Genomic DNA, 24,411 nt, shown 5'->3' with positions numbered 1-24,411 from the left:
AGTAGGAGAGAGACACAGAGCTGCATTTGTCTTTCTTAGTAAGTTAAATACCACTGAGAGTAGCCAAAATTTAGAAAGAAGAATAGCAGTGAGACAGTAATTTACAGGAAATTCATGCCCTTAGATAGATGCATATGGAGAAAAGATTTCTTCCCAATCCTAAAAAAATTTTTTTTTAATTTGTCCCTCTGTTTTACCTCCTTTCTCATCTCAACTCTCCCTTTCACTGATGACTTAGATAATTTTACCTATACCTGATGCTTCTGTTGCCTCACATTTCATTGTCTTCTCAACTGTCTTACAGTTGAGCTTTCCATTCCCACTATTGTACCAAAACTAGTATTTCAAAACTTTCTACTGATTTAATTGCCAAATTTACTGACCTTTGTTTCAGTCCTCATTCTACAACACCTCAACAGCTCTGGATACACACACAGGTATTTCCTATTGCAGGTATTTGCTGATTCTCCCATTTCATCACTGCTTCCTCATTCTTTCTTCTGATCCTTGGGCCATCACCACTGGTCTTGGCTCTTGTCTTGCCATTGAGCTCTGGAGGAGAGAGTCAGACTGATGACTTTGGGCGGTTCTGCCTCACATCCAGTTCATGCATAAATCAAGACATACCTCTCATGATGTCATTGTTCATCTTTGAGAAGGAAGGACCATCACTAACAGTAACACAACAATGTAGAAATCTTTCAAAGGGTTTTTCTTCTTTAGGCTTCTCTCCTTTATACTTTGTCCCTTGGCATCTCAGTCTCTCCTGTGGCTTCTACTACCTCTTATAGAAGTAGATTTTGTAGATTCCCAAAGCTAGATATCTGGGCCTTTCTTCCCAAGTCTAGTCCTTTATCTTCATCTTCCTATAATGGAATATATAACGTATATATAGTATATATACTGTATATAATTGGTATCTCAGCCTAGCATGTCTACATCATAGCTTATTATCTTTCTTTTGAATATGTGTTCCTCCTTTTGACTTTACTGTCTCTCTGATATTACTCTTCATTTTGTGATCTTTGTAATCTCAGGGTTAAACTTGATTTTTCTCTCTTTCTCACTTCTATTTGATTAGTTAAAAAATTGTCAGTTCTACCACTGCAGTGACCTTGCATCTTCCCCCTCTTAGGGTGCCATTGCTGTCTTACTAATTTACGTCCTCATCACTACCCACATGGCTAATAGAATAAATGCATGGCTTTCCTAATTAGGCTTTTGTATTGCTACCAAAATAAAGTTTTTTTTAAATGTAAGTCAGGTCCCATTATTTTTAAAAAGTCAGTTCAGAATCTTCATCAGTTTTCAATTTCTTCTTAAGTAATGTTCAAACATTACTGTCTGGTATTCCACAAGTCTTAACCAAACTCATTTACTTTGTTTTGTAATTATGTCCTTTGCTCTTCACCTCCTTCTCCTTGCTGACATAGTTCCTAATATTTCAGATGTCCTAATCTTTACCTTGAATGTCTGTTCCTCCTTATACTTTAAATGCTATCTTTTCCAATAAGATTTCTCCCTCATGCCTTTCCCTTCCTCCAAGTCATTTCCCCCTCTTACTTCAGGTTAGTAACTATCTAGAGCACAGTCTCTTTAAGGATAACTATTATCTAAAATTTGTAGCTCCAGCTCCTTCTTAGCTACCTATATATTTTCTCCCTCCTCAAATTTTCCTAGAGAGCTTTATCTGGATCTTTCCTTTTTCCTTTATATACTTTTCTCTATATGTTTAGTTGAATATGAATTGATAGTAATGGGTGGTTTACTAGGTATTTTACTTAAATTATCTTACCAGATACTGTCAGCAGGCACTGTTAGAAATGTGCTGCAAGCTTTGTTTTATAACTGGTTGTCTTCTTTTCTTTGGTAGGTGATAAGTATAAAAGGAAACCTTTCTTATTTTTCTTCTTAAAATGAGTATATTGAAAAGGATGTGAATATAGGATGTTTTAAAGAATTAAACATTTATGTTATTATTAAAATCCAAAAGGAACTTGAGAAAAGAGATATTGTAACATGTCTCATTTTTATTTTCAAAAACATTGAAATTGTTCTCATTGGTGTTTGGCTCTTAAATCTAATGTAGGAGATGGGAAAATGAAATCCTTCTTCTTTTAAAGTTACACAGCAAACTTTTGGAGACAGAACGACAATTAGGTGAGGCTCATGGCAGGCTTAAAGAACAGAGACAGCTCTCCAGTGAAAAATTGATGGACAAAGAACAACAAGTGGCTGATCTACAATTAAAACTTTCTCGCTTAGAAGAACAGGTAGGTCCATATTTCCAATTACTGTTGTCTTTTTTCTCTAGAGCAAGGGTTCTTAACTATATTTGTTTCATGGACCGCTTTGGCTGTCTGAAACCTTTGTCTCCCTTTCCAATAAATAACAAGATTTTTAAATGCATAAAATAAAATACAAAGGATTACAAGAGAAACTCATTATAGTGAAATCCAGTTATTAAAATATTGGGGGGAAAGTTTATAGACCTCAGGTTAAGATGATCTCTAAGGACTTTTTATTTAAACTTGATTGATATATATAATTATTTTAATATTTATTTTTAAAAACATTGTTTAGTCTGATGCTTTCTTTAATTTATAGCTGCTGTGATTCTCAACCTTTTATTTTTCACATTTAAAATAAATCTTCATTAAATACTATGGCTTTATTCATTGTGGTTACCTTCCAAAGAAACTTGAGAATGAAATTCTATATGGTGAAATGACCAATATTTCATTTACAGTGAGAGATATCCATTTATTCGTTTCACAAATATTTGTTGAGGGCTTGCATGGAAAGTTTTCTTACAATTTCAAGCAGAAAGCCTGCATTTGGAGTGGGTGGGTAGACTTAGATGAAGTTGTTAAAAATGAGATTTATGGCCTGAACATGATGAAATATTAATGAAATTATAAAATTAAGAAAAATGAGAATTTACTGTAGTAGAGTTTATCAGAGATACCTTATTTCTGTTATCGTGAGGATTATATACTACTTTATATAATAAACCTTGATATCATCTAAGATTATAATTATTTAAGTTTTTAAAGATGGATTTGAAATTGTAAATGGTGATTCAAGGCAATTCCAATAGATTTAGGATAGAAAATGCCAGTCACATCCATAGAGAGAACTATGGAGATTGAATGTGGATTGAAACAGTATTTTCACCTTTTTGTTTGTTTTATTCCTTTCTTGTATTTTTTTCTTTTGGTCTGACTTTTCTTGCAAACATGACAGATATGGAAATGCATTTAAAAGGCAAGCCCATGTTTAACCCATATCAGATTACTTGCTATCTTGGGGAGAGGGGAGGTGATGGAGAGAGGGAGAAAAATTAGAACACAAAGTTTTACAAAAATGAATGTTGAAAACTATCTTTACATGTATTTGGAAAAATAAAATACTATTGAGGAAAAACAATACTTGTAAAAAGATGACATTTTAGTAAAAATCTCACCTGCTGTTTGATTTCCATATTATCAGAAAGAGCAAAATCATTTTGACCACAAAAATGCAGTTTTTACAGGCAGTAAGTCCTCTGTGTTTTAGGTATCTAGACTTAAAATTTTAGATATGGTACCATGTAATCCTGCTTTTTGAAATCGGATGATAAAATACAGTTACTAAACAAAAAATAAGGTATTCTGGTATTTTGTCTTATGTTATTCAGTTCTTAAGATATTTGATGGGTGAAGAATTAACTCCTGGATACTAGTTAATAAAAACAAGTAGTAAGAATTTAGTGACTAGTTTCCTATAAATGTATATTTTTTTTGGGGGGGGAATTCTCTTTATGATTTATTAATCATAGCATTAGAATTGTTCAAAATTTGCTTATATTACTGTATTGTGATAGGTCTTTTATAATCTGTAAATTTTATTTGAACCTTAAGAGTTGTAGGACTTGAGGAAATTATCTTTGTAACCCTTTAATTTTGCAGTTAGCTTCCCTGGTTATAGGTGTGTGTGGGGGCCATGTCCCCTTCAGTCCATGGTTCATAAGCTCTAAGTTCTCGCTGATATTTTACCAGCCAGTGATAGAACACATTCAGGTTTGTTTTTTTTTGGCCAGGCATTTGGGATTAAGTGACTTTCTTAGGGTCACATACTTAGGGAGCGTTACATGATTGAGGCTGGATTTGAACTCAGAGCAGTGCTCTATCTATCTAGATGCCCCTACATTTAGTTTTAACAAAGGTTTAATTCAATAGCAGATGTAAATAAAGGAATGCTATTACATGTTGTGCTGTTAACTTTAAATTTACTCTTCATAAATACATATGTATCTAGTAGGAGGAGCCTACATTCCTAAGAACTGTTGGAGATCCACATGCCCAGAGCACTTGGGGCCCAGATGTGCATCCAGAACATGCACATGCTGAGAATCTACAAGATTGTTGGTCTTTCCTGTAGATTGCATTTTTTCTTCCTCTTCCTGACATCTGAAGGCTGTCTGCTTTTACTCTGGCTGTGCTCAGGATCAACTAATGACCTAAAATAATGTCTCCTAGAAATGCTGTGTGTGCTTAGAACACCAGGAGCCACCTGCATTACTCCCCTGAGTAGAACTGTAGTTATTAAGCATTTCTCTTGATATGGGAAATGGTATAAAGGCCTTTCATTCCCCCTCTCTCTGTCTGCTCCTTTTATTACCTCAGCTACAGACTTCAGCTGAGCTATCTTTAGACTGCCTTCTACAACTAAGAACTCCATCTCCTGTAGGTATTGTGATTAGTAATTCTCTCCCAGCAGGGAGGGCATCTCCTAGGCCCGGCTAGGAAGCTAGCTCCAGCCCTCCCTTTGTACTACTCAGCTGCAGGTTCTTCATTTAGGAGGCATCATGAGCTGCAGCGTCCTCAGCTTTGATCCCATCTATCCTTTGAGCTTTTCTTAGAGTTTTTCTGGTAATCTTTTCTCTTCTGAACTCCTTACTCAATTAAATTATTCTGTCTGCTATTTTCTTTCTTGCATCTCTCATTTTAGCTGTTACCCAATTAATAGTATGGAATATATTTTATTTTTAGGCCTTATACCTTTTGGCTGAAGTCAATCTCCCCATGGTGCTACTTCGTTAAATGAAAAGAGACTCAAGAGACTTTGTGATAAGGAAACATTTCTCTTCACCCCAGCAGCCTCTCTCTTCTACATGAAAGGAATTGCTTGCTGGCTGGATGAGTTTGAAAGGCATTTACTTTTGTCCTACTTTCTTACAGCATCACATCACAACCTCTGACCTCTCTTCATTCAGCCATCTCTGAGTCTTCTTCATCTGACATCTAAGGAGTTGCCAAGTCTTGTTAGTTCTCCCCATGAAACCTTCCCTGTTTCGTTTATCCCCTCCTTTCCACTCAAGTTGCCACCGACCATTTTTTAGGACCATATTACCATTGCTTGAACTGTTCTAAATAGCCTTCTAACAGATCTGTCTCTAGCTTCCCTTCTTTCCAATTCATTTTTATACTACTGCCAAATGCTCATTTGGTAGCTACACAAAGCTACCAAAATGGTTTTCCTTAAGCACAGATTTTACCACAGACTTTCCTAGTCACTTATCTTTAGTGGCTTCCTTTTGACTTTAAGGTCAACTTTAAATTCCTCACTTATCTTTTAAAGTCCTTGATAGCCTGATTTCAATCTCTTTTATATCTTCACTGGCCACATGTAAGCCCAGCTGGCCTCTGTCATATATGACATTGTGACTCCTATCTCCACTTTTGCATTGATCATTCCACATGCCTGGAATACAATCTTCTCTTACCTCTACTTCACAGAATCACTATCTTCCTTTAGGATATAACTTAAGCACCATCTCTTCATATACACACTCAATAAATGCTTGTTAGGTGACTGGTTTTAGCTAAACCAGGCCACTCGTTATCCTTGATCATCTTGTTCTTTTCTGTTCATTTTTGCATGTCGTATTCATTATACTCCTTTCTATCACACACACTTAGTGTGTATTAAATAAGTTCTGTTCACATCATATCAACCTCTGTTGAAATTTTGTTATTCTTACAGGGTCATTTCCTCTTTTTTATTTTCAATTTCTTGAACTAAAAGCAATTCAGTTTCTCAGATCTTCCCTCTTAAATCTCTTGTGCCACTGTGACTTCACATGCACCAAATCATATTCTAAGTTGTTTAATAGTTATTCACATTTATATCTCATCCTCTATACCAAATTGTAAGCTCTTTGGATGCAGGAAATGGGTCTTGCTTATTTTATTTTCCCCATAACACCTAATTAAATACATTATACACGTAATAAAATTTGTTGAATTTACTTTTTGATTTGAACTTCTACATTATGCCTCTTGCTTTTCATTAACAGTCTAAATTTTCTCTTTCAAGTTGAAGGAAAAAGTAACAAATTTCACTGAACTGCAGCATCAGTTAGATAAAGCAAGGCAGCAACATCAAGAGCAGCAGGCCTTGCAGCAGAGCACCACATCCAAGCTTCGGGAAGCCCAGGTAAAGGTCTTGGGGTTGGTACTGCTTTCGGGCTGCAGGAGGGCCAGGTGGGTAGGAACAATTTGATTATCCAGAGTAAGTGAGGAAAATGAGTTTTAGGGTTGACTTAATTTTCTGGTTACATTGAGGTGGAATAGCAGAGTGTATTGGAAAGAGCCTTCAGATTGGAGACAGTCAGCTGACTTTAGTAACAGATTGGATATTGGTGGAAAGAGAAAGCAATATCTTTTTGGTTTAATAAACACAATTTAGGGATCATAATCAATATCTCCCACATTTGACACTGAATACCTGTTGATGAAGTATCTTTGAATAATTCAGGATCATCATTCATAATGCCAATATTATTAATAGAATTATAGGATTCTAGAATCATAGAGTAGCAGGGAACTTCAGGTTCATCTAGCTGGATTCTTTATCCAAATCAGGAGTCTGGTCTGTACTTTTCCTAACATGTAGCTGTCCAACTTATATCTGAAAAACACTGTTGTTGGGGCATTGGCAATCTGTTTTGCTTAGGGACAGTAGTAATTATAAGGAAATTTTTTATGCTGAAATATCTTTCATATTGTGACTTCCATCTATTAGGTAAAAGGCAAAGGGGGAAGTTGAATATATACATATTTCAAAACATATCCTGGAATGCAGGCTTAAATTTTTTTTTAAATAAGTAAGCTAATTTTAAAATGTTGATATTTTCTTAAAAAGAAAAGAGGAAAAAAATCTCATTAACTGAGTAATGATTACTGAGACATTTACTCTTTATGGAAGTAAAATTTGTTTATGAAATAAAAGATGCCACTGGTTTAATTGTATTTGCCATTTTATGATTTCATGAATACAGGAATGAGGTATGAAATTTGATATCTAGCATTTTATGTATTAAGGTCTCAGTCCTTAAGGAAGCCATTTTCCATTGTTCCAGAATGATTTGGAACAAGTATTACGTCAAATTGGAGATAAGGACCAAAAGATTCAAAATCTTGAAGCCTTGCTACAGAAGAGTAAGGAGAACATCACATTACTTGAAAAAGAGAGAGAAGATCTTTATGCAAAAATTCAAGCTGGTGAAGGAGAGACTGCTGTTCTTAACCAATTACAAGAGAAAAACCATACATTACAAGAACAGGTAAGACTTTCAGATGTGCTTTTTACCTGTTTTCAACTCGTTGCTACTTAAAAATCTTCTCCATTGACCTTCCACATTTCATTTTCTTTTGTGTGTATACATGTATGTAGATAACTTTTAGCTAACATATCTATAAAATATCTCAGAATTTTTTATTGGTAAATGGAATATTAGATTTCAAATAAGTTTGATGTATGGCCTGTATAAACTGAATATACTAAAAGAAGGGAGTTGTGATTTTGGTGTAAAAGCATGGAAGAGCCAGGCATTTTAGGACAAAATTAGCTATTGAAGAGGTGTCACAAGTGACCCATGTGAAAGCCTGCCGTTATGAGTGCAGAGAATAGCAGGTGCTTCTGCTGAACTGAAAGGCTGGTCTATAAAACACTTAAATTTCAGTAAAGATTTATTTAGCACGTTAAGGAAACAGCCATTACCCTTACTGAGCTTACATTCTACTGGGAGAAAACATGTTTACAACCAAGTAAATACAGAATATATAGAAACTTAATTCCTAAGAAGGCAAAAGCATTAACAACTGCAAGATTAGGAACAACCATGTGTAGGAGGTGACATTTCAATTGGACCTTGAAGTGGGGTAGGAATTCTAGTGATGAGAGGCTGGCATTTAAGAGGAATGGCATATAGGGCAGTTTAGCTGTGGTGTGAACACTGATCAGACAGAATTTTGGTTGTCACTTTGAGGAGAATGACTCAGGGCAGAATGCCAGTGATCTGTTATCTAGATTGACTTTTCTCCTTATGTCACATGGCCATGGTGCTCAAAGTTTTTAGGGCCTCATCTCCCTCACTTGTACAATAGCAATATTGTTTGCCCTGCCTACCTCCTAGGGATATTGAACTATTAAAAGGTGATATGCAAGTAAAACACAATTTTGGAGGGCTTTGAGTGCTAGATTAAGGAATTCAGCTTTTATTGGTAGGCATTTGGAGAAGAAATCAGAGCTTTAAGTAGGTAAGTGACATTTTTTTACTAACATGTTTGCCTCATCTGGCAGCAAGAATTGATAAGAATTAGAGGATGAACAATAGCATCTGACCTCCAGGAAACTTGTTGGGATTGGAGATATTTTAAAAGAATTCCTAAATCTTAGTTCATTAAGTGGAAGAGGATCTGCTTATCAAAGCCAAATTTGATAAATAGATCATACAATAAATTTTGATGTAGAATGCCGTTATTTTCATTTAAGCCATGAAGATTTAATAACTTTCTGTATTTATGTCCCTGTTTTCTGAAGATTCACAGTTGATCTTAATTGCCAATTTTAAATGGTATGTTTAGATTGGTTGTCAGTTGGAATAATATGTTTTAAGTTTTTTTTTAAATACACATTTCTTTATGAATCATGTTGGGAGAGAAAAATCAAAACAAAAAAGAAAAACCACGGAAGAGAATAAAACAGAAAAAAGAAATGACCATAATATGTTTTGATTTACATTCAGTTTTCATAGTTCTTTCTCTGGATGCAGATTGCCTTGGGATATATTTTAAGTTTAACTCAGACTAAAATTATTAGAAAAATTTACATATGATTTTGCCCTCAGTAAAACTGCTAGACATAAGTCTGTGAAAAGAACATCTCTTTCTGATATGTGAACATTTTTAAAAATTGTAATGATGTTGGGCACAAAAGTACTTTACTAAGAATAGATTAAAACATTTTAAATTTTATAAACTTCATGGAGACTATGGAAGTGTTTTGTTTGACTTACCATGTATAAAGAAGAAACATCATATGTCTTTCAGGCCTTTCAGTGGGTAAGAGAAGGGGACAGACTAAAAGAAGGGGAAGAGAATTTGAAAGTTATAATTTAAAAATGAATGTTTAAAAAAACCAATTTTGTTAAAATTTAGAGCAGCTTAATATTGTTAAGATAGATTGGCCCAATGCCTTTCCAATGCTTAACTTCAGAATTGTTTGGTCTTTGGATGTTTTAGGTCTTTTCATCTCTTTAGTAAATATTCTAGTATCTTGCTATTATAATAGGTAACTCAACTCAACGAGAAGCTGAAAAACCAGTCGGAAAGTCACAAACAGGCCCAGGAGAATTTGCACGAGCAGGTGCAGGAGCAGAAGGCACACCTGCGAGCCGCACAAGACCGAGTTCTTGCCCTAGAAGCCAATATTAATGAAGTGACAAGTCAGTTAAATGAGAGTAGGGAGAAGGTCTCCCAACTTGATTTACAGGTAATGCAACTGTGTTCTTTTAATTAGTAACACAGTGTCTATTGCAGAAATGTTTATTGATTGATTGATTAATGACAGTTTCATCAGTAATCTAGAAGAAACTTTTCAATATATTTAGTTTATTGAATTTTAAATTACAACTTCTTTATTATTTATTTTCACTTGTTGATTTTTAACCAATTGAGAATTGAAAGCAAATTAAATGACTTTAGAAACTGTTAGACTAGGTTTTTAATGAAATAGGCCCAGCTCCTTTCCACCACACCCTTTCTTTCTGTTTGTTTGCTGAATGAATCCATTCAGGTGCAAGCTGCCAGATTAATTGAACAAGACTGGAATCTAGAAACTTTAAATTCTTTGCTCTAATCCTTAGACTCCTTTTGGAGACCTTTTAGACTTCTGAAATCTTAATATATTTCACTAGAATTTCTTTCTTTGATTCATTTTAAGCAAGTTATTTTTAGTAGATTAAAAAAAAGTTTGATTTTATTCCATCAACTTTCTATCTGAGAAGTTTATATTATATCTTGGCTTTGCTTCTAGATTTTTAAAATAAGACTTATTTTTTTTTAAAAGGCCTTGAAAATGAAATGCTTGGTATGTTTATTTTGGATTTATTTCTAGGATACCTAGAGGTTTATGAGAACTGGTTTTACCTAACATACTAAGTATAGATTGGGAACTGAAAATACATTTCTAAAGCTTCAGTGTTGACTTCATGGAAAAATTTGTGTAACCTATGTTTTGATTTAGTTCATTTGTCTATAAAGTGAGGGTGACAGAGAATTCCAGTGTAGTTAAAATATCAGAATGCAGAGATTCAAGACTGCCTATCACTTTTTTACCCCCTGAGGCAGTCAGGGTTAAGTTTCTTCATTTTTAATACTAACTTTTAATTTTCAAAATACCTGCAAAGATAGTTTAATTTTTTTTTTTTTTTTTTTTTTTTTTTTGCTGAGGCAATTAGGGTTAAGTGACTTGTCCAGAGTCTCACATCAGAAGTGTTAGATATCTGAGGTCAAATTTGAACTCAGGTCCTCCTGACTTCAGGGCTGATGCTCTATCCACTGTGCCACCTAGCTGCCCCTCAAAGATAGTTTTCAACATTCATCTTTGCAAAACCTTGTGTTTCAAATTTTTCTCCCTTCCCTTTTCCCAAGCTTTGCCCTTCCCTCCCCCTAGACAGCAAGCTATCCAATATAGGTTAAACATGTGCAATTCTTCTAAACATATTTCTGTATTTATCATGTTGCACAAGTACTAAAGCATATTTATTAATAAAGGTTTTGTAACCTTTTTAAAGGTTTTAAAAACGTAAATTTTAAAAATTTGGGAGTGTATAAACTTTTTTTTTCTAACTTTTTATTGACAGAACATATACATGGGTAATTTTTTACAACATTATCCCTTGTACTCCTGTTCCAACTTTTCCCTTCGCTCCCTCCACCTCCTCTAGATGACAGGCAGTCTTCTACATGTTAAATATATTATAGTATAACCTAGATACAATATATGTGTGCAGAACCGTACAGTTTTCTTGTTGCACAAGAAGAATTGGATTCAGAAGGTAAAAATAACCTGGGAAGAAAAACAGAAATGCAAACAGTTCACAAGCAGTGTGTAAATTTTAAAAGATTTTCAGGTCATGTAATATTTCTTTCAAGTAAGTACATTTTTCTTCATGTAACATCCTTGGGTTCTGTTAGCAGCTAATCAGATTTTGTATGAAATAATTTGGAGTTTTGAAAAATTTCTGTTTAAAATTCCTTGGTCATTCTCAGATTTTAATTTCTTAGCTTATTGTTCTCATACTTTTTGGTTAGAAATGTATGTATCTTCATTCTTCTGTAATTTGTATTTCATATGAATATTCATGTTGGTGTGCAGGCCTTTATTTTTTATACTTTACTCAAAAATTTTAACTAATGACTTTATTCAGAGTTTGAAACTGTTATTCAATATACTTATACTTTTTGATTCTTTTGATAACTATATGTATTTTTTTCTTCCAAATTCTGTTTCTTGATTTCTCCCTCTTCTTCTCCCTCTTTCTCCCTTCCATCCTCCCCCTTTTCTTTGGTCTGGGGGAACCTATGATTACTTAATACAGATTGGCACCTAGTCTATTTGTAACTTCATGTTACAAATGGAGAGTTTAAGAGTTTAAGCAACTTTCCCATGAACACAAAACCCTTGTCAAATGAAGGACTTGAACCTGGTTCTTTTCTGACTTGGAGACAGACTTTTTGTCTCCACTATTCCATACTTTCCTATTAACTTTTGTTGATCATAGGGGAAAGTGCAAAAAAGAAAATTTGTTAAAAATTTTAAGTGTATTACAAAGTGGTTCAAGTTCATTCTTTTGAAATTTAATCTTGTCTCTAGGCATCTTTTCACCGATGTTTGTTTTAGCTATTTGGTTTCTGATAATAGATGGAATCCAGGGAACAATTTTTCAGGGCCCTTTTCTTCACAGGTAGTGTCTTTAAAAAAAACTGACATAGAGATGGATCACTATAAAAGCATTTTCAAGTTGAAAAAAGTAATTGTGGTTAGTAAGAGTGCTGGTGAAAAGAATTGTAGCAAGGTCAGCATATTGAAGGAGCTTCCATAGTGGTTTTACTGAAAGACTCTGAGTTCCTGGGAAAGCTGAAGTAGAAGGATTATAGGTACATTCTGAATGTACTGAACTTTTCAGCTGTGTGCTCTCTATCTCCTCAGCTTTGTTGGCTTTGGAAGTACATATTTTTAAACTGACAGAAATGAAAGGACAGGAGATGTGTCTTCCAGCATCACATCCAGGAAATCTACAGAAAACAAATCTTTGCCCTCATTTGATACTCATTTTTGTTATTTGTTGCATTTGACCCAAAGGTGTGAAAATAATTACTGGGCTGATATATAAGACTAAATAATATCAGTTACTATAAAGAAGATGGTTTTGAAAATATATGGTTGTTTTTTTCCATTTGTTAACTTTAAAATTTGGTAAATAGACATTTGCCCTCCTACCAGTGATGTTGTGTTTTGATGGAACTGAGTGTCGGGGAGGCAGGTACATATAATTCAAAGTGAAATTAAATTTTCTTTTTTGATGGTTGAGTTTAAACAGAGTAAAAGATATCAAAATATCATCATGTACTTTCTCCAGTGTCTCTCAATACTTTTCTGACTTTATAGTAATTTATACATATATAATTTGTATTCCCAGAGTTATAACAACTCATTACAATATAAGCCTCATTGAATGAATTCTCTTATTGTTAACTCAGAGTAACCCAGTAGTCTGTAGGATTTCATTGCTATCAGTAGTTTATTGCCTTTTGTTTGCTGTTTTTGTTTTGTTCTTTTATGAAATCTTTAAAAAGTGTTAGAATTGCCTAAAGATGTTTAGCCCTTAAAATACAAAGCAGATGACTAGGTTAAGTTGTGGTAGTATTTAAAAAAAATATTAAGTTACTAAAAGGAAAAAAAAATTAAAGTTTTTTTTTTTAAATTAAAATTTTATTGGGAAGTTTTGGCTTCTGATATGATTCTGAATCTCATAATTTCTAATATGATCTTTGAAGAAAGGGGGTTGTGATGCATCGATGTAAGATGAAATAAAAACGATATTCTGAATAAATTAGATTGTTTTTTATTTCAGATTAAAGCAAAAACTGAATTATTGCTCTCTGCTGAAGCAGCAAAAACTGCTCAAAGAGCAGATCTTCAGAATCACTTGGACACAGCGCAGAATGCATTGCAAGACAAGCAACAGGTATAGGAAGATAAAATGACCTTATACCTTAAACTGATGCACATTAAAAACATGACTTGGTAGAGATATGTGTTATATCAACATTCGTGTTGGTATCTACACCACACACCTAGCTTGGAGACTGTGCCAACAAAAAATGGGCCATCAAGGCGAACCAAAGCCAGAGAGATTTGTTTCTAGCCTGGGTCTGGTGAAAGAGTAGATATTGTCTGAAGACCACTATAGCCTTGCTAAGTTTGTAAAGTGTTATTATCAGATGATGAATTTTCTTCACCCATAGCAACCCACGATGGCTATCCATGAAGACAGCAATTCTCAGACCTTTTTGGTATCAAGATGCCTTTATACTTTACACATATGAAAATTATTGGCTCCCATCCTCAGTCTTTTGTTTATGTAGATTTTTAGATAGATGTAGATATTTACCATGTGAGAAATTAAAATGTGTCAGTATTATCATGAAAATAAATTTGACCAAAAGGAACCCCTGAACCACACTTTGAGGTAATACATTAAGGGATAGAGGTGTTGCGATCCATACTTGAAGAAATCACGTGTCCATAAAGTATTGAAGCATACTTTATTCTCCTTAGCCTAATTTTTGTGACTTCTAAAATTTTTTTTCCTAAAACCATTTTTTTATTTAAAAAAAAAGTCAGAAGATTGTCAAAAATGTCAAACTCCTTTTTAGTGTACATACCACAGGCTTGTTACCAAAAGGATTGTCATAAAGTTATACATTTTTGTATCCATAGCAATTCAGGAAGATGAAACTGTAAAAGGGGATAGTGGCAGCTATGATTTGGGTTGGCATCCTTCTAATTCTTAAATTATGGAACCTGGAAGTGCTGATTTTTGATATCATTGATCAGTTTTATGTTATCTAAATCTTGAGACAAAAGTAGGTTAGACTGAAACTTTCTTAAATTTCTTCCTTTATAGGAGTTAAATAAAATCAGTAATCAGTTGGATGAAGTAACTGTGCAGCTGCATGACAAGCAAGACCACTGTACCCAACTGGAAGCCTCCATTAAGGAATTAAAAGAAAAACAGCTCTCTAATGAGCAAAGAGCTGAAGAATTAGAGGGACAAGTGAAGGTTTGTAATAAAACAATTGCAAAAAATTGTAGATTTATAAAAAATAAATTATTTTAAAGCATTTTTTAACCAAATATTTTTGTTAATAAAATTTCTCTTTATTACCTACACATTCTAATCTATAGTTCCAAATGATGGAAATTAATATCATTGACGATTACCTGAAATGCCAAAAGTTTATGAATCATTAAAGGAAAACAAGAATTTTCTAATTAACCTATAGTTAAGAGAGTCATCCCAGAGCTTTCCATTAAATCCCTGTAGTATGGTGATAGATGTCCTCTTCTAGGGAGACCCTTAGTGAAGTGTCCCATAGATGTTTCTGTCTGTTCAACATTTTTATTTCAGATTTGGATGGCATGCATAGATTTTAAGATGAAAACAAAGAGGGATAACCTACCATGTAAAGGAATAAAAAGATCTTGATAGGTTAAATGAAACTTAAGTCTGGATAAATGTAAAGTCCTATACTTGGACTGTAAACTCAGCTGCTTGGATTTGCAAGAGAGATAATGTGTAGGGAGATGATAGTTGATTTGAGAAATATTTGAGTTGATTTTAAACTTATTATAAATCAAGAATGTGTGACTTGGCATTCTGGGCTGCCTTCAGAGGACCCCAAGGTCTAAGGGGAATGGTGATCTAGTAAAATATTCTGCTCTACACTATGCTTATCTTCAGAGAAGTGAATGAAAATCCATTGATTCAGTTGTATCAAGTAGCTACTGTATTCACTTCAGGATTTCTTTTTTTTAGGAAGGACATGAGCACACTAAGACTGATTTAAAAAAAAGGTATGGTGAAGGAACTAGAAGTCATGAACAACAGGTTTGAGGATGGACAAGAGACATCATAGGGTTACCATCTGGAAAAGTGGTTAGGTTTGTCTGCTTCCTTCTGGAAGGCAAAGGCAGCCGGAAGTTACAAAAAAAGTTGTGTATTAAAAAAAAAAAATCCTATTTCTGAGAGCTGTCCCAGAGTAAATCGAATGGGCTCTGTCAGAAAGTAATAAGAATCTTGAGATTCTGTGAGACTTTACCAGTTACCCATAAGTTACAGTTAATGATTCTAGGAAATATTTTTTTATTAAGCAAGGCAGTTGGAGTTGAGTGATTTGCCCAGGGTCACACAACTAAGTAAGTATTAACTGTGTGAGGCTGGATTTGAACTCATATCCTTCTGACTCCAGGATCAGTGCAGTGGGTACTGCATTATCTAGCTCAAACTAGGAAATATTGCCAGTGCTTTTTGTAGCCAGTTTTTAAAGAATTAATTCAGTTGTATGAAATAGTTTAGGAAATTTTTTCTCTTCTGTTTTAAATATAATAACACATAAGGTGATCCAGAAGCTGTAGTACAGTTTAAAGCTCTTAAATACTAATAGAATAATAATAGCAGTTTGAATTATTAAGATTGTTTTTGGAGACACTGTAGGGAGGAGTGTGTGTGTGTGTGTGTGTGTGTGTGTGTGCATGTGCATACATCAAAGTTATCTGTTGTATTTAACAAGTATAGAGTTATGTGGTAAAATTTGCCTAGTTATTCAAATAATGCCTTAAGTGGGCTTATGTATACTCCTTGTGCTGTATGCAGAAAGAGCAAAATTTTTTAAAATAAGAACATTATCTAAATAATTCATAGAAATTAAAAAAATTAAAAATAAATAAATTTTAAAAAATAAAATGACATAGCAGAATAAAAAAATAAGTAATTCAAACAGATAAATTACTGCAGTAATTGGGATAGACAACAAAATTTTAAGTGCAAATAATTAAAACTGATAATGTCATGTTTATTTTGAAGGAGAATTTCATTTTTTCTTTGTTTTGTATTGCCTCTACCTATCCTGGCTCTGGGCAGATCCCTAAATGTCCTAAAGGCTCAGGGTGCTCTCCAGGAATGATTGAGAATCTTTATTAATGGAGGGATTTTCTTTCACCAGTAGTTTTTCACACTGATATCACAGTCCTATTCATTTACTTAAATACACCCACACCCACATATGAATGTAAATTTTTTTGCCTATTAAGAAATTTTTTGGATATAATTTAAAAGAGTATTTCGTGGTTGTTTTAAAAGTCTGGCTCAAGAAAAAGTAGCATAATGTGGACTCTATGTAATGGAAAATTCTATAAAATTTCTTATTTAATAGATAAAATATCCACTAAAGTTGAATTTTTTTGTTTGTTTCATAGAAACTGGAGGTTGATATTCTTGAAGCTAAAGCAAGTAAGGAACAAGTTTTACATGATCTACAAGAACAAAGGCAGCAGAATGCAGAATTAAATCTCCGAGCTGCAGAGCTGAGTCAACAACTGGAAACTGAGAGAGAAGTGTAAGCCAACATATTTTCAAAGTGGATATTGTTTACTTTGCTATTTCCACAAAGGTTTCATATTGTTGACATTATTTCATATTTATTAAATTTTTACATTAAATGTTTTGAATCCATGTATGGAAATGTTCATTTGAAATGGAAATTAAACCTATCATAATCCAGTAAAGCCATTTTGCTTCTTTTGGGTAGAGCAAGAAAAATATCAATTTGGATCATCTGGCATGGGGTTGGTGTTTTTTTTTTTTTTTTTTTTTTTTAAGTCATCTCTCTTAAGTTGACTGGCGTAAAGCAGTTGCCTGGAATTACTCACAAATTTGAGTAAAACTGTAGAGTTGACAAAAGAAGGGGCTACTTGGGGCCACAGCCCAGGGGAGGGGAGCACACAAGTAAGCTAGGGGCCACTGAGTCTTCTTTTGGCAGCAGTGCAAAGTGCCATACGTAATGGCTCATCTGGCTCACACAGAGGACACAAAGGAACACCTCAGCTTTCCCTAGACACCCTGCTTAGAACTGAATCTTACAGTTCAGGGTTCTATTGGTTGGAGCAGCTCTTCTATGACTAGGACCATGGATAATCTGGGGCATATTGAAGGAGCAGTCAATGAAAACATGACCCTGCTTCTTCAGGACAGATTGAGAGGCATTCTAACTATTTGAACAAACTATTTAGTAGCTGTTTTACTAAAAACCATTTTAATTGCCAGAGTCTAATGGCCTTCAGTCCTGTTACTAATTTTGAGAACCACTGTATCATTAGAGAAATTTAATGTTTTACCATTTCTAATCTTCCACATGCTCAATTTTTATTTTCCTAAATCTTTATGAGAGAAGGAAAGGATGTTGATGTGATCCAGCAGATGAAAAGTTAGAAAATTTCAAATTCTATTAGCTTTAAACATGTTGCTTATCCATCTTTCAGCATAATGAGACTTACCTTTATTTTATAATTTATGATGATTATAAGGTACACTGAAAATGCAGTGCTGTGTGTGCACACATGCACAAATTATGGAAATTTAGTGGCCATCTAATCCATGAAAGAAAGATATAGAAAATTTAGTAGTTTTCCATTACTGAACTAGCCCAGTCTTAATCTATGTGGTTTGTGTCATTTAGTTTATGAAATGTTGAAAATGATGCACATTTATTCTTCTATTGGCAAAGAATCTTTAAAAAACTCTTTAACTTACAGGCAAAGTACATAGGATATATTCCAGAGTTATTTCTTAGATCTAGGACAAATTGTTGAGAAATAATTTTTTCCTGTCCTTTTCCAGAAAGAAAAGACTTTTTCATTTCTATAGGCCTGGGCTATCTCAGGTGTTGTATTGATAGTCAAAACTTGTTCACATAATATGTTTCATGCTTTGCCATAAAAAGGAAAGTAGCAAAGCCCACTATGTTGCTTAGGGGCTAGCAGAAGGAGAGATTTCCTTTCCAGGTGCACGAAAAAAACTTGATCATGGAAAGAGCATTGACTGCATGTCAGGACACCTGGATCCTAGGCTTGGATCTGTCACTAGCTTTGTGACCTGGGTGAGTCATGTCACTTCTTTGAATCTCAGGTCCCTTTGTCAAGTAAGGGGTTTAGACCATTTGATCTCCTAAAGCCCCTTCCAGCTCTATTATCCTATAAAATTATATCATTAAATTGATTTCACTTATGAACCACAAAAGAAAACAATTGTGGCTAATGTATTCATGTACTGATAATAAATATTGGGTTTTAAAGGTTTTTAAACTTTTTTTCACAAAACATTTAGTGTCTCTAATGCCCATTCGGATCTACGGAAAAAAATTGATGCTCTCGAACATGCAACACAAATGCTTTCCAAACATGAGAAAGAAAAAGCAGACCTTAAGCAAGAACTTCAGAAATTACATCAAGATGCAGAGAATCAGCGTAAGGAATTGGATGGCAAGATGAATGCAGCAGTGACAGATTTACAGCAAGTGAAGGTGGAGCGAGAACGTCTAGCAAAGGAGCTTTCTACAACTAAAGACAAATTGTCAAAAATCTCTGAGTCTTTGAAAGTCTCAAAGAATGAATTAGAAAAGGAAAAGCAAAATGGAAAAACAGCTTTGGTAGAATTGGTTAGTTATGCCTGTTTACTTCTCTAGGGAATCATATTATTTTATATTTTATTTATTTGGGGGCATTAATTCAGTAATTTATTGTATTTTTTCTACATTCCATTTAATTCCCTTTTGAGGGCCAGAGGTACAGGGAATGGAAGGGATTGAATTATTTTTTACTAAGGGTTTTTTTTAATGGTGGAGTACTAATTATTTGTGTGTGTGTGTGTGTGTGTGTGTGTGTGTGTGTGTGTGTATGTGTGTGTATATGAAAACCACAAAAGATGAAATAGACCTAAATAAAAATGAAAGTTTGGATTAGTTAAAACAATTAACCTTTTTGATTGGCAGAAAATAAAACAATTGGGAAATGATTATTCAGTTTCATTTCGTAAAAATAAAATTTTAAAGACTTAAATAGCTAACCATTTTTATGGAAGTTGGCTGGAAGTCCTTTGTACTAGGAAAAGGACTGGATTTGAAGAGAGAATACCTGGGTTTAAATCCCGGCATAGCTCCTTCCTTAATATTGGGATTTCCAGCTTGCCTGCTTCAGTTTTCCTATTTATATAGTTGTAAGAATGGACTGGATTAGAGGTGTCATACTCTCAGCTGGGGGAGAGCAAAACCTTTTAGTGTAATAGAATCAGATTAAACATAATTAGGGAATTTTTAATAAAATAAATAAAAATATAGTACAAGTACTGCTATACTTTTCTGCTTCAGTTGACACACTGGATTAGATGACTGCTTTAAGGTCCCTTCTAATTCTAAAGTCCTTTGATCCTGAAAACATTTATATCCAAGTCCCTGAATGAATTAAGAAAGTAGATCAGAAAGGAGAAAAATTTGTAATACAAGGATTTTGCAAAGGGTGAATGTTGAAAAATATTTTTGCATATATTTTGAAAACAGAAAGCTATTTATTATTTTTAAAAAATAGATCAGATCACCTTTTGAGATATCTTCTAGTTTCTTTTTTCTATATTTTGGTTATTTAAAAAGAGCTCTTGTCCTGATTTTAAGAATGGACTTTGCTATTTACCTCTCTGACCTTTGCCAAGTTCCTTCCCTTCTTTGCCTTATTTTCCTAATCTTAAAAATGAGAGGTTTGCTCTAGGTTATTTCTAAGATCTTCAGCATTCTTTGAGTTATAGATGCCAAGTATAAAGCAACAAAATAAAACATCTTCTTTTTAAGTAATAATCTTGGAAGTGCCATGAACTCTCTCTAGAATCTGTGAACAGAGAAATGGCACAGACTTTTAAGCAAGCTCTTCCTGGTCTGGCCCCTCAAGCTCTGCTCTTCTTCAGAGATTACTAAGCCTCAGCAAGACATTTCTCAGCGAAATAGTCCTAAAATACTCATCTGGCCTTGCTCTCCCTTAGCTACCTGTAGGGATGTTAAAATCTCAGATCTCACTGTTGCTTGAAACTGTTATATTTTCTAAAATCCTGAACTCTGAAATTACCTTGTCTTACCATGGCCTTGTTTTTTTTTTGTTCTTTTTACACTGGGTCTTCCTATCTCACCCTGCCTGGGCTGGAGGTGTGACAGCTACCAAGAGACCCAGTCCCACTCCCTATTGACCCAGGGACTTTGGCCTCCTTAGGCAACATGATGGCTCCCTCTGCCTCAGGATTAGTACAAACCCTTGAATAGCTTGGCCATGGGCAGCTCAGATATGATCCTAAGCTTCCTCTTCAAAAATTATAGGTGTGTCCTATCTTTACTTATCTTACTATCATAGTCTCTCATTGTTCTATTTCTAACCTTGCCTCACTTTTCCCAAACTTGTTTTTTATACCATTGCCACTCAGTTCCTCACAATTTCTGCCCTTTCTCCCGCTCCCGCAACCATTGTTTGGGTGCCACTTTCTCCTTTTCAATTTTTACCCCATAGTTGAGTAAGTTCTTTTATAAGTTACTTTCAACCATGACTCTCCCTCTTGTGCCCCACCACCATTCATGCCCTGCCTGTTTTTAACCGTGTGTCACTTTGAAAATCTATTCCTACTCCAGAGCTGCCAGAATGCTTTCGGAGGGCATCTATGCCAGTTTGCCTGCTTGGCCCACTATTTTGTCATCTCAAGTGGCCGTCCCTGCCCCCTGATTGAGTTGCCATCACATTCTCCACAGAAAGCTGTTCCAAACTTTCACCTTAAGCACCAATTACCTCTCTGCTCCTTCCTGCCCCTTTCTTCAACAGATCCATAGCTTAGAATCTGCCTTCTCTCCCATGCCCCATGTCCAATCCTTTTCCATCTTCTCTTGATCATACCGCCATATCATATTTCACATTCATCTGCTCTCCACCCATGGTCATCATCCTGTTTGCCTATCTCTTCCCAAGGAGTCTCCAGTCTCTCCCTACTCCAACTTGTTGGACTAGTGACCAAGATGACCATCCCAAATTGGAGGCCTAATCATGGTTTTCTCAAAAAGCTTCAGTGTGTCTTTTGCCTGTAGGGTAAAATATAAACTTTATATACAGTTCAGTAAATACTTGTTCGAGCTCCAACCTCCTTTCCCGGAATTCTATCATACAGTCTCCTTCACTCAGGAGATTACTTTTCTGTAGTATGGCAAACTCTCTGGAGTTGTAATCTGAGATTGTATACATAAAGCCATTCACTGCGCATTCCCCTTCTCTGAGCCTAAGCTTCCTTGTCTATAAAGTGACGGGAGTAGATGGATGAGATGATCTCATCTTATAATTTGGTCTTATAAATTTTCCAGATTTTGGTGAGGTAGTTAGGCAGAAGGGATAGACCACTTACTAAGGCCCTCAATGAGTGTACATTGCCCTGCAAACCTCAGTACTATGCTAGTGCTACTTCTCATTGTTTGATTTTCCTTTTCATTGTAATATAGGTTGTTCTTTATACTCTGTTGTATGTGTATGTATTCATGCATGTTGGTGCATGTGTGCCAGCATACACCTATGCATGCATTGTGTATGTTTGTGTGCATATGTGTGCTTGTATGCATGTGTGTGTGTGTATGTGTGTGTATTTGTGCTTGTGCATATACATGGAAGGCATATTATGACCTTTTGAATGGTGGGATAGTCTAATGATTTTCATCATGGTCTAGAATATATCTTGAAATATTCATAGAGAAAAATCTTTTTTTTTTAAAATGACCTTTAGATGATATAGTTTTATTTTTACAGGAAAAGATTTGCAAGGAACTAAAGCATCAAGTACAGACTGAATGTGCTATGAAGGAAAAGAATGAACCAAAAACGTTAGCTGAAAAGGAGAAGGAGGTAAAAATTTTTTCTGATAATAATAATTATTAAAAAGATGTAAATGAAGTCTTTACATTCATTTTTCTGGGCTATTCAGCAGTTGAAGTTGCCACCCAGTGCTGCAAAGGAACAGGTCTTACATGTTCAAAATGATTCAAAGGAAAAGGAAAAAGAGGAGCAACAACTTCATGGAAAACTAAATTCACTAAAGCAATTACATGAGCTGAGGAAGAAGCAGATTGAAGAGCTCCACGAAGAAATAAAAACTACACTTTTCCAGAAGGTCTGGTACTGTGTTCATTTGATCCTCATGTAAAATAATGCAGCATTTAGCATGATAAAAGTAAACGAATTAATGATTTTCACATCATTGAGTGGTTCATTTGTGAATAAGGAATTTTTCAACATTTAGATTATATTAAGTTTGAATATTGCAGCAAATATTTTAGTATAGAAATAAATTAAATATGATTTTGGAAACGTTTCCTTTTTTAAAGTCAAGATACATGAATTAGCTTACGTACATTCTTTTGTTATTTTTTATATAACTGCCACCCTGTTGTATCAGCTTTTTTTTGTTTTCATAATAGAGTCTTCAGTCTTTTAACTTCCCCAACCAGTAGGTAACTTAAGTGCCGTTTGCACCATGTGCTTTTTCAGCTCACATTCCTTTGTTTTGTTTTTTTTTTTTTTTAATTTTTTTTTTTTAAATAAATTTTTATTGACAGAACCCATGCCAGGGAAATTTTTTACAACATTATCCCTTGCACTCACTTCTGTTCTGATTTTTCCCCCTCCCTCCCTCCACCCCCTCCCCCAGATGGCAAGTAGTCCTATACATGTTAAATAGGTTACAGTAGATCTTGGATACAATATATGTGTGCAGAACCAAACAGTTTTCTTGTTGCTCAGGGAGAATTGGATTTAGAAGGTATAAGTAACCTGGGAAGAAGAACAAAACTGCAAGCAGTTTACATTCATTTTCTAGTGTTCTTTCTTTGCATGTAGCTGCTTCTGTCCATCCTTGATCAATTGAAACTAAGTTAGATCTTCTCTTTGTCGAAGAAATCCACTTCCATCAGAATACATCCTCATACAGTATCATTGTTGAGGTATATAATGATCTCCTGGTTCTGCTCATTTCACTCAGCATCAGTTCGTGTAAGTCTCGCCAATTCCCTCTGTATTCATCTTGCTAGTCATTTCTTACAGAACAATGATATTCCATAACATTCATATACCACAATTTACTCAACCATTCTCCAATTGATGGGCATCCATTCATTTTCCAGCTTCTAGCCACTACAAACAGGGCTGCCACAAACATTTTGGCACATACAGGTCCCTTTCCCTTCTTTAGTATCTCTTTGGGGTATAAGCCTAGTAGAAACACTGCTGGGTCAAAGCGTATGCACAGTTTGATAACTTTTTGAGCATAGTTCCAAATTGCTCTCCAGAATGGCTGGATGTGTTCACAATTCCACCAACATATCAGTGTCCCTGTTTTCCCACATCTCCTCCAACATTCCACGTTATCTTTCCCTGTCATTCTAGCCAGTCTGACAGGTGTGTTCACATTCCTTTGTAAATGATAACTAAAAAAAGTCATTAAATCTTATTAATGAAGTCTGATAAATTCATGTTATTTAACTTCATTTTTAGTGCTGCTCAACTAATTCTTTAATTTATTTCTTATCGATTCCCTGTTACAAGTAAAGGTGATTGCCTAAGACTTTTTCATTCTCATTGAGTTTCCAAACTATCTCCAACCCTCCTTATTTTCAGCAGATAAATGACTTTTCTTTTAGTGAAAAGATTGAATCCATCAGGTGTGAATTCCCTCAAATTCCCTCCTGGGTTCTTCAAGGCTCTTTATTTTTCCATTCTTTCCTTTTCTCTTATCTTAGAAGAAGACATAGTGTTGTTATTGTTGTTGTTATTATTATTATTTTGCCAAAGATTCTTTTACCCCTGTTATTTAGTCCATTGGGGACTTTGTGTTATCAGTGGTTGCCCTGCCTCTCTTGTAGTTTTAGTTTTTCTCTTTATTGAGTCTTCCTTTCCTCC

At 34.6% G+C, this 24,411-nt stretch overlaps 1 protein-coding gene across 2 annotated transcripts in view; it reads left to right on the top strand.

The window, feature by feature from the left end:
* Positions 1-24,411, top strand: part of EEA1 (early endosome antigen 1) — a 126,348-nt gene that overhangs the window by 76,288 nt on the left and 25,649 nt on the right. Inside the window, exons 12-21 of one of the 2 annotated variants that reach the window (XM_031938415.1) lie at positions 2,124-2,273; positions 6,361-6,480; positions 7,406-7,609; positions 9,619-9,819; positions 13,466-13,579; positions 14,522-14,677; positions 16,873-17,012; positions 18,779-19,109; positions 22,267-22,362; positions 22,445-22,627. In XM_031938415.1, the coding sequence (XP_031794275.1) occupies positions 2,124-2,273; positions 6,361-6,480; positions 7,406-7,609; positions 9,619-9,819; positions 13,466-13,579; positions 14,522-14,677; positions 16,873-17,012; positions 18,779-19,109; positions 22,267-22,362; positions 22,445-22,627 (1,695 nt within the window). Of the gene's footprint in view, positions 1-2,123; positions 2,274-6,360; positions 6,481-7,405; positions 7,610-9,618; positions 9,820-13,465; positions 13,580-14,521; positions 14,678-16,872; positions 17,013-18,778; positions 19,110-22,266; positions 22,363-22,441; positions 22,628-24,411 lie in introns of both variants that reach the window. The other variant, XM_031938414.1, reaches the window with a different exon arrangement.

Source organism: Sarcophilus harrisii, chromosome 5 (genome assembly GCF_902635505.1).
Source record: "Sarcophilus harrisii chromosome 5, mSarHar1.11, whole genome shotgun sequence".
Lineage (NCBI taxonomy): Eukaryota > Metazoa > Chordata > Mammalia > Dasyuromorphia > Dasyuridae > Sarcophilus > Sarcophilus harrisii.
This window is presented reverse-complemented; position numbering and strand designations above follow the sequence as displayed.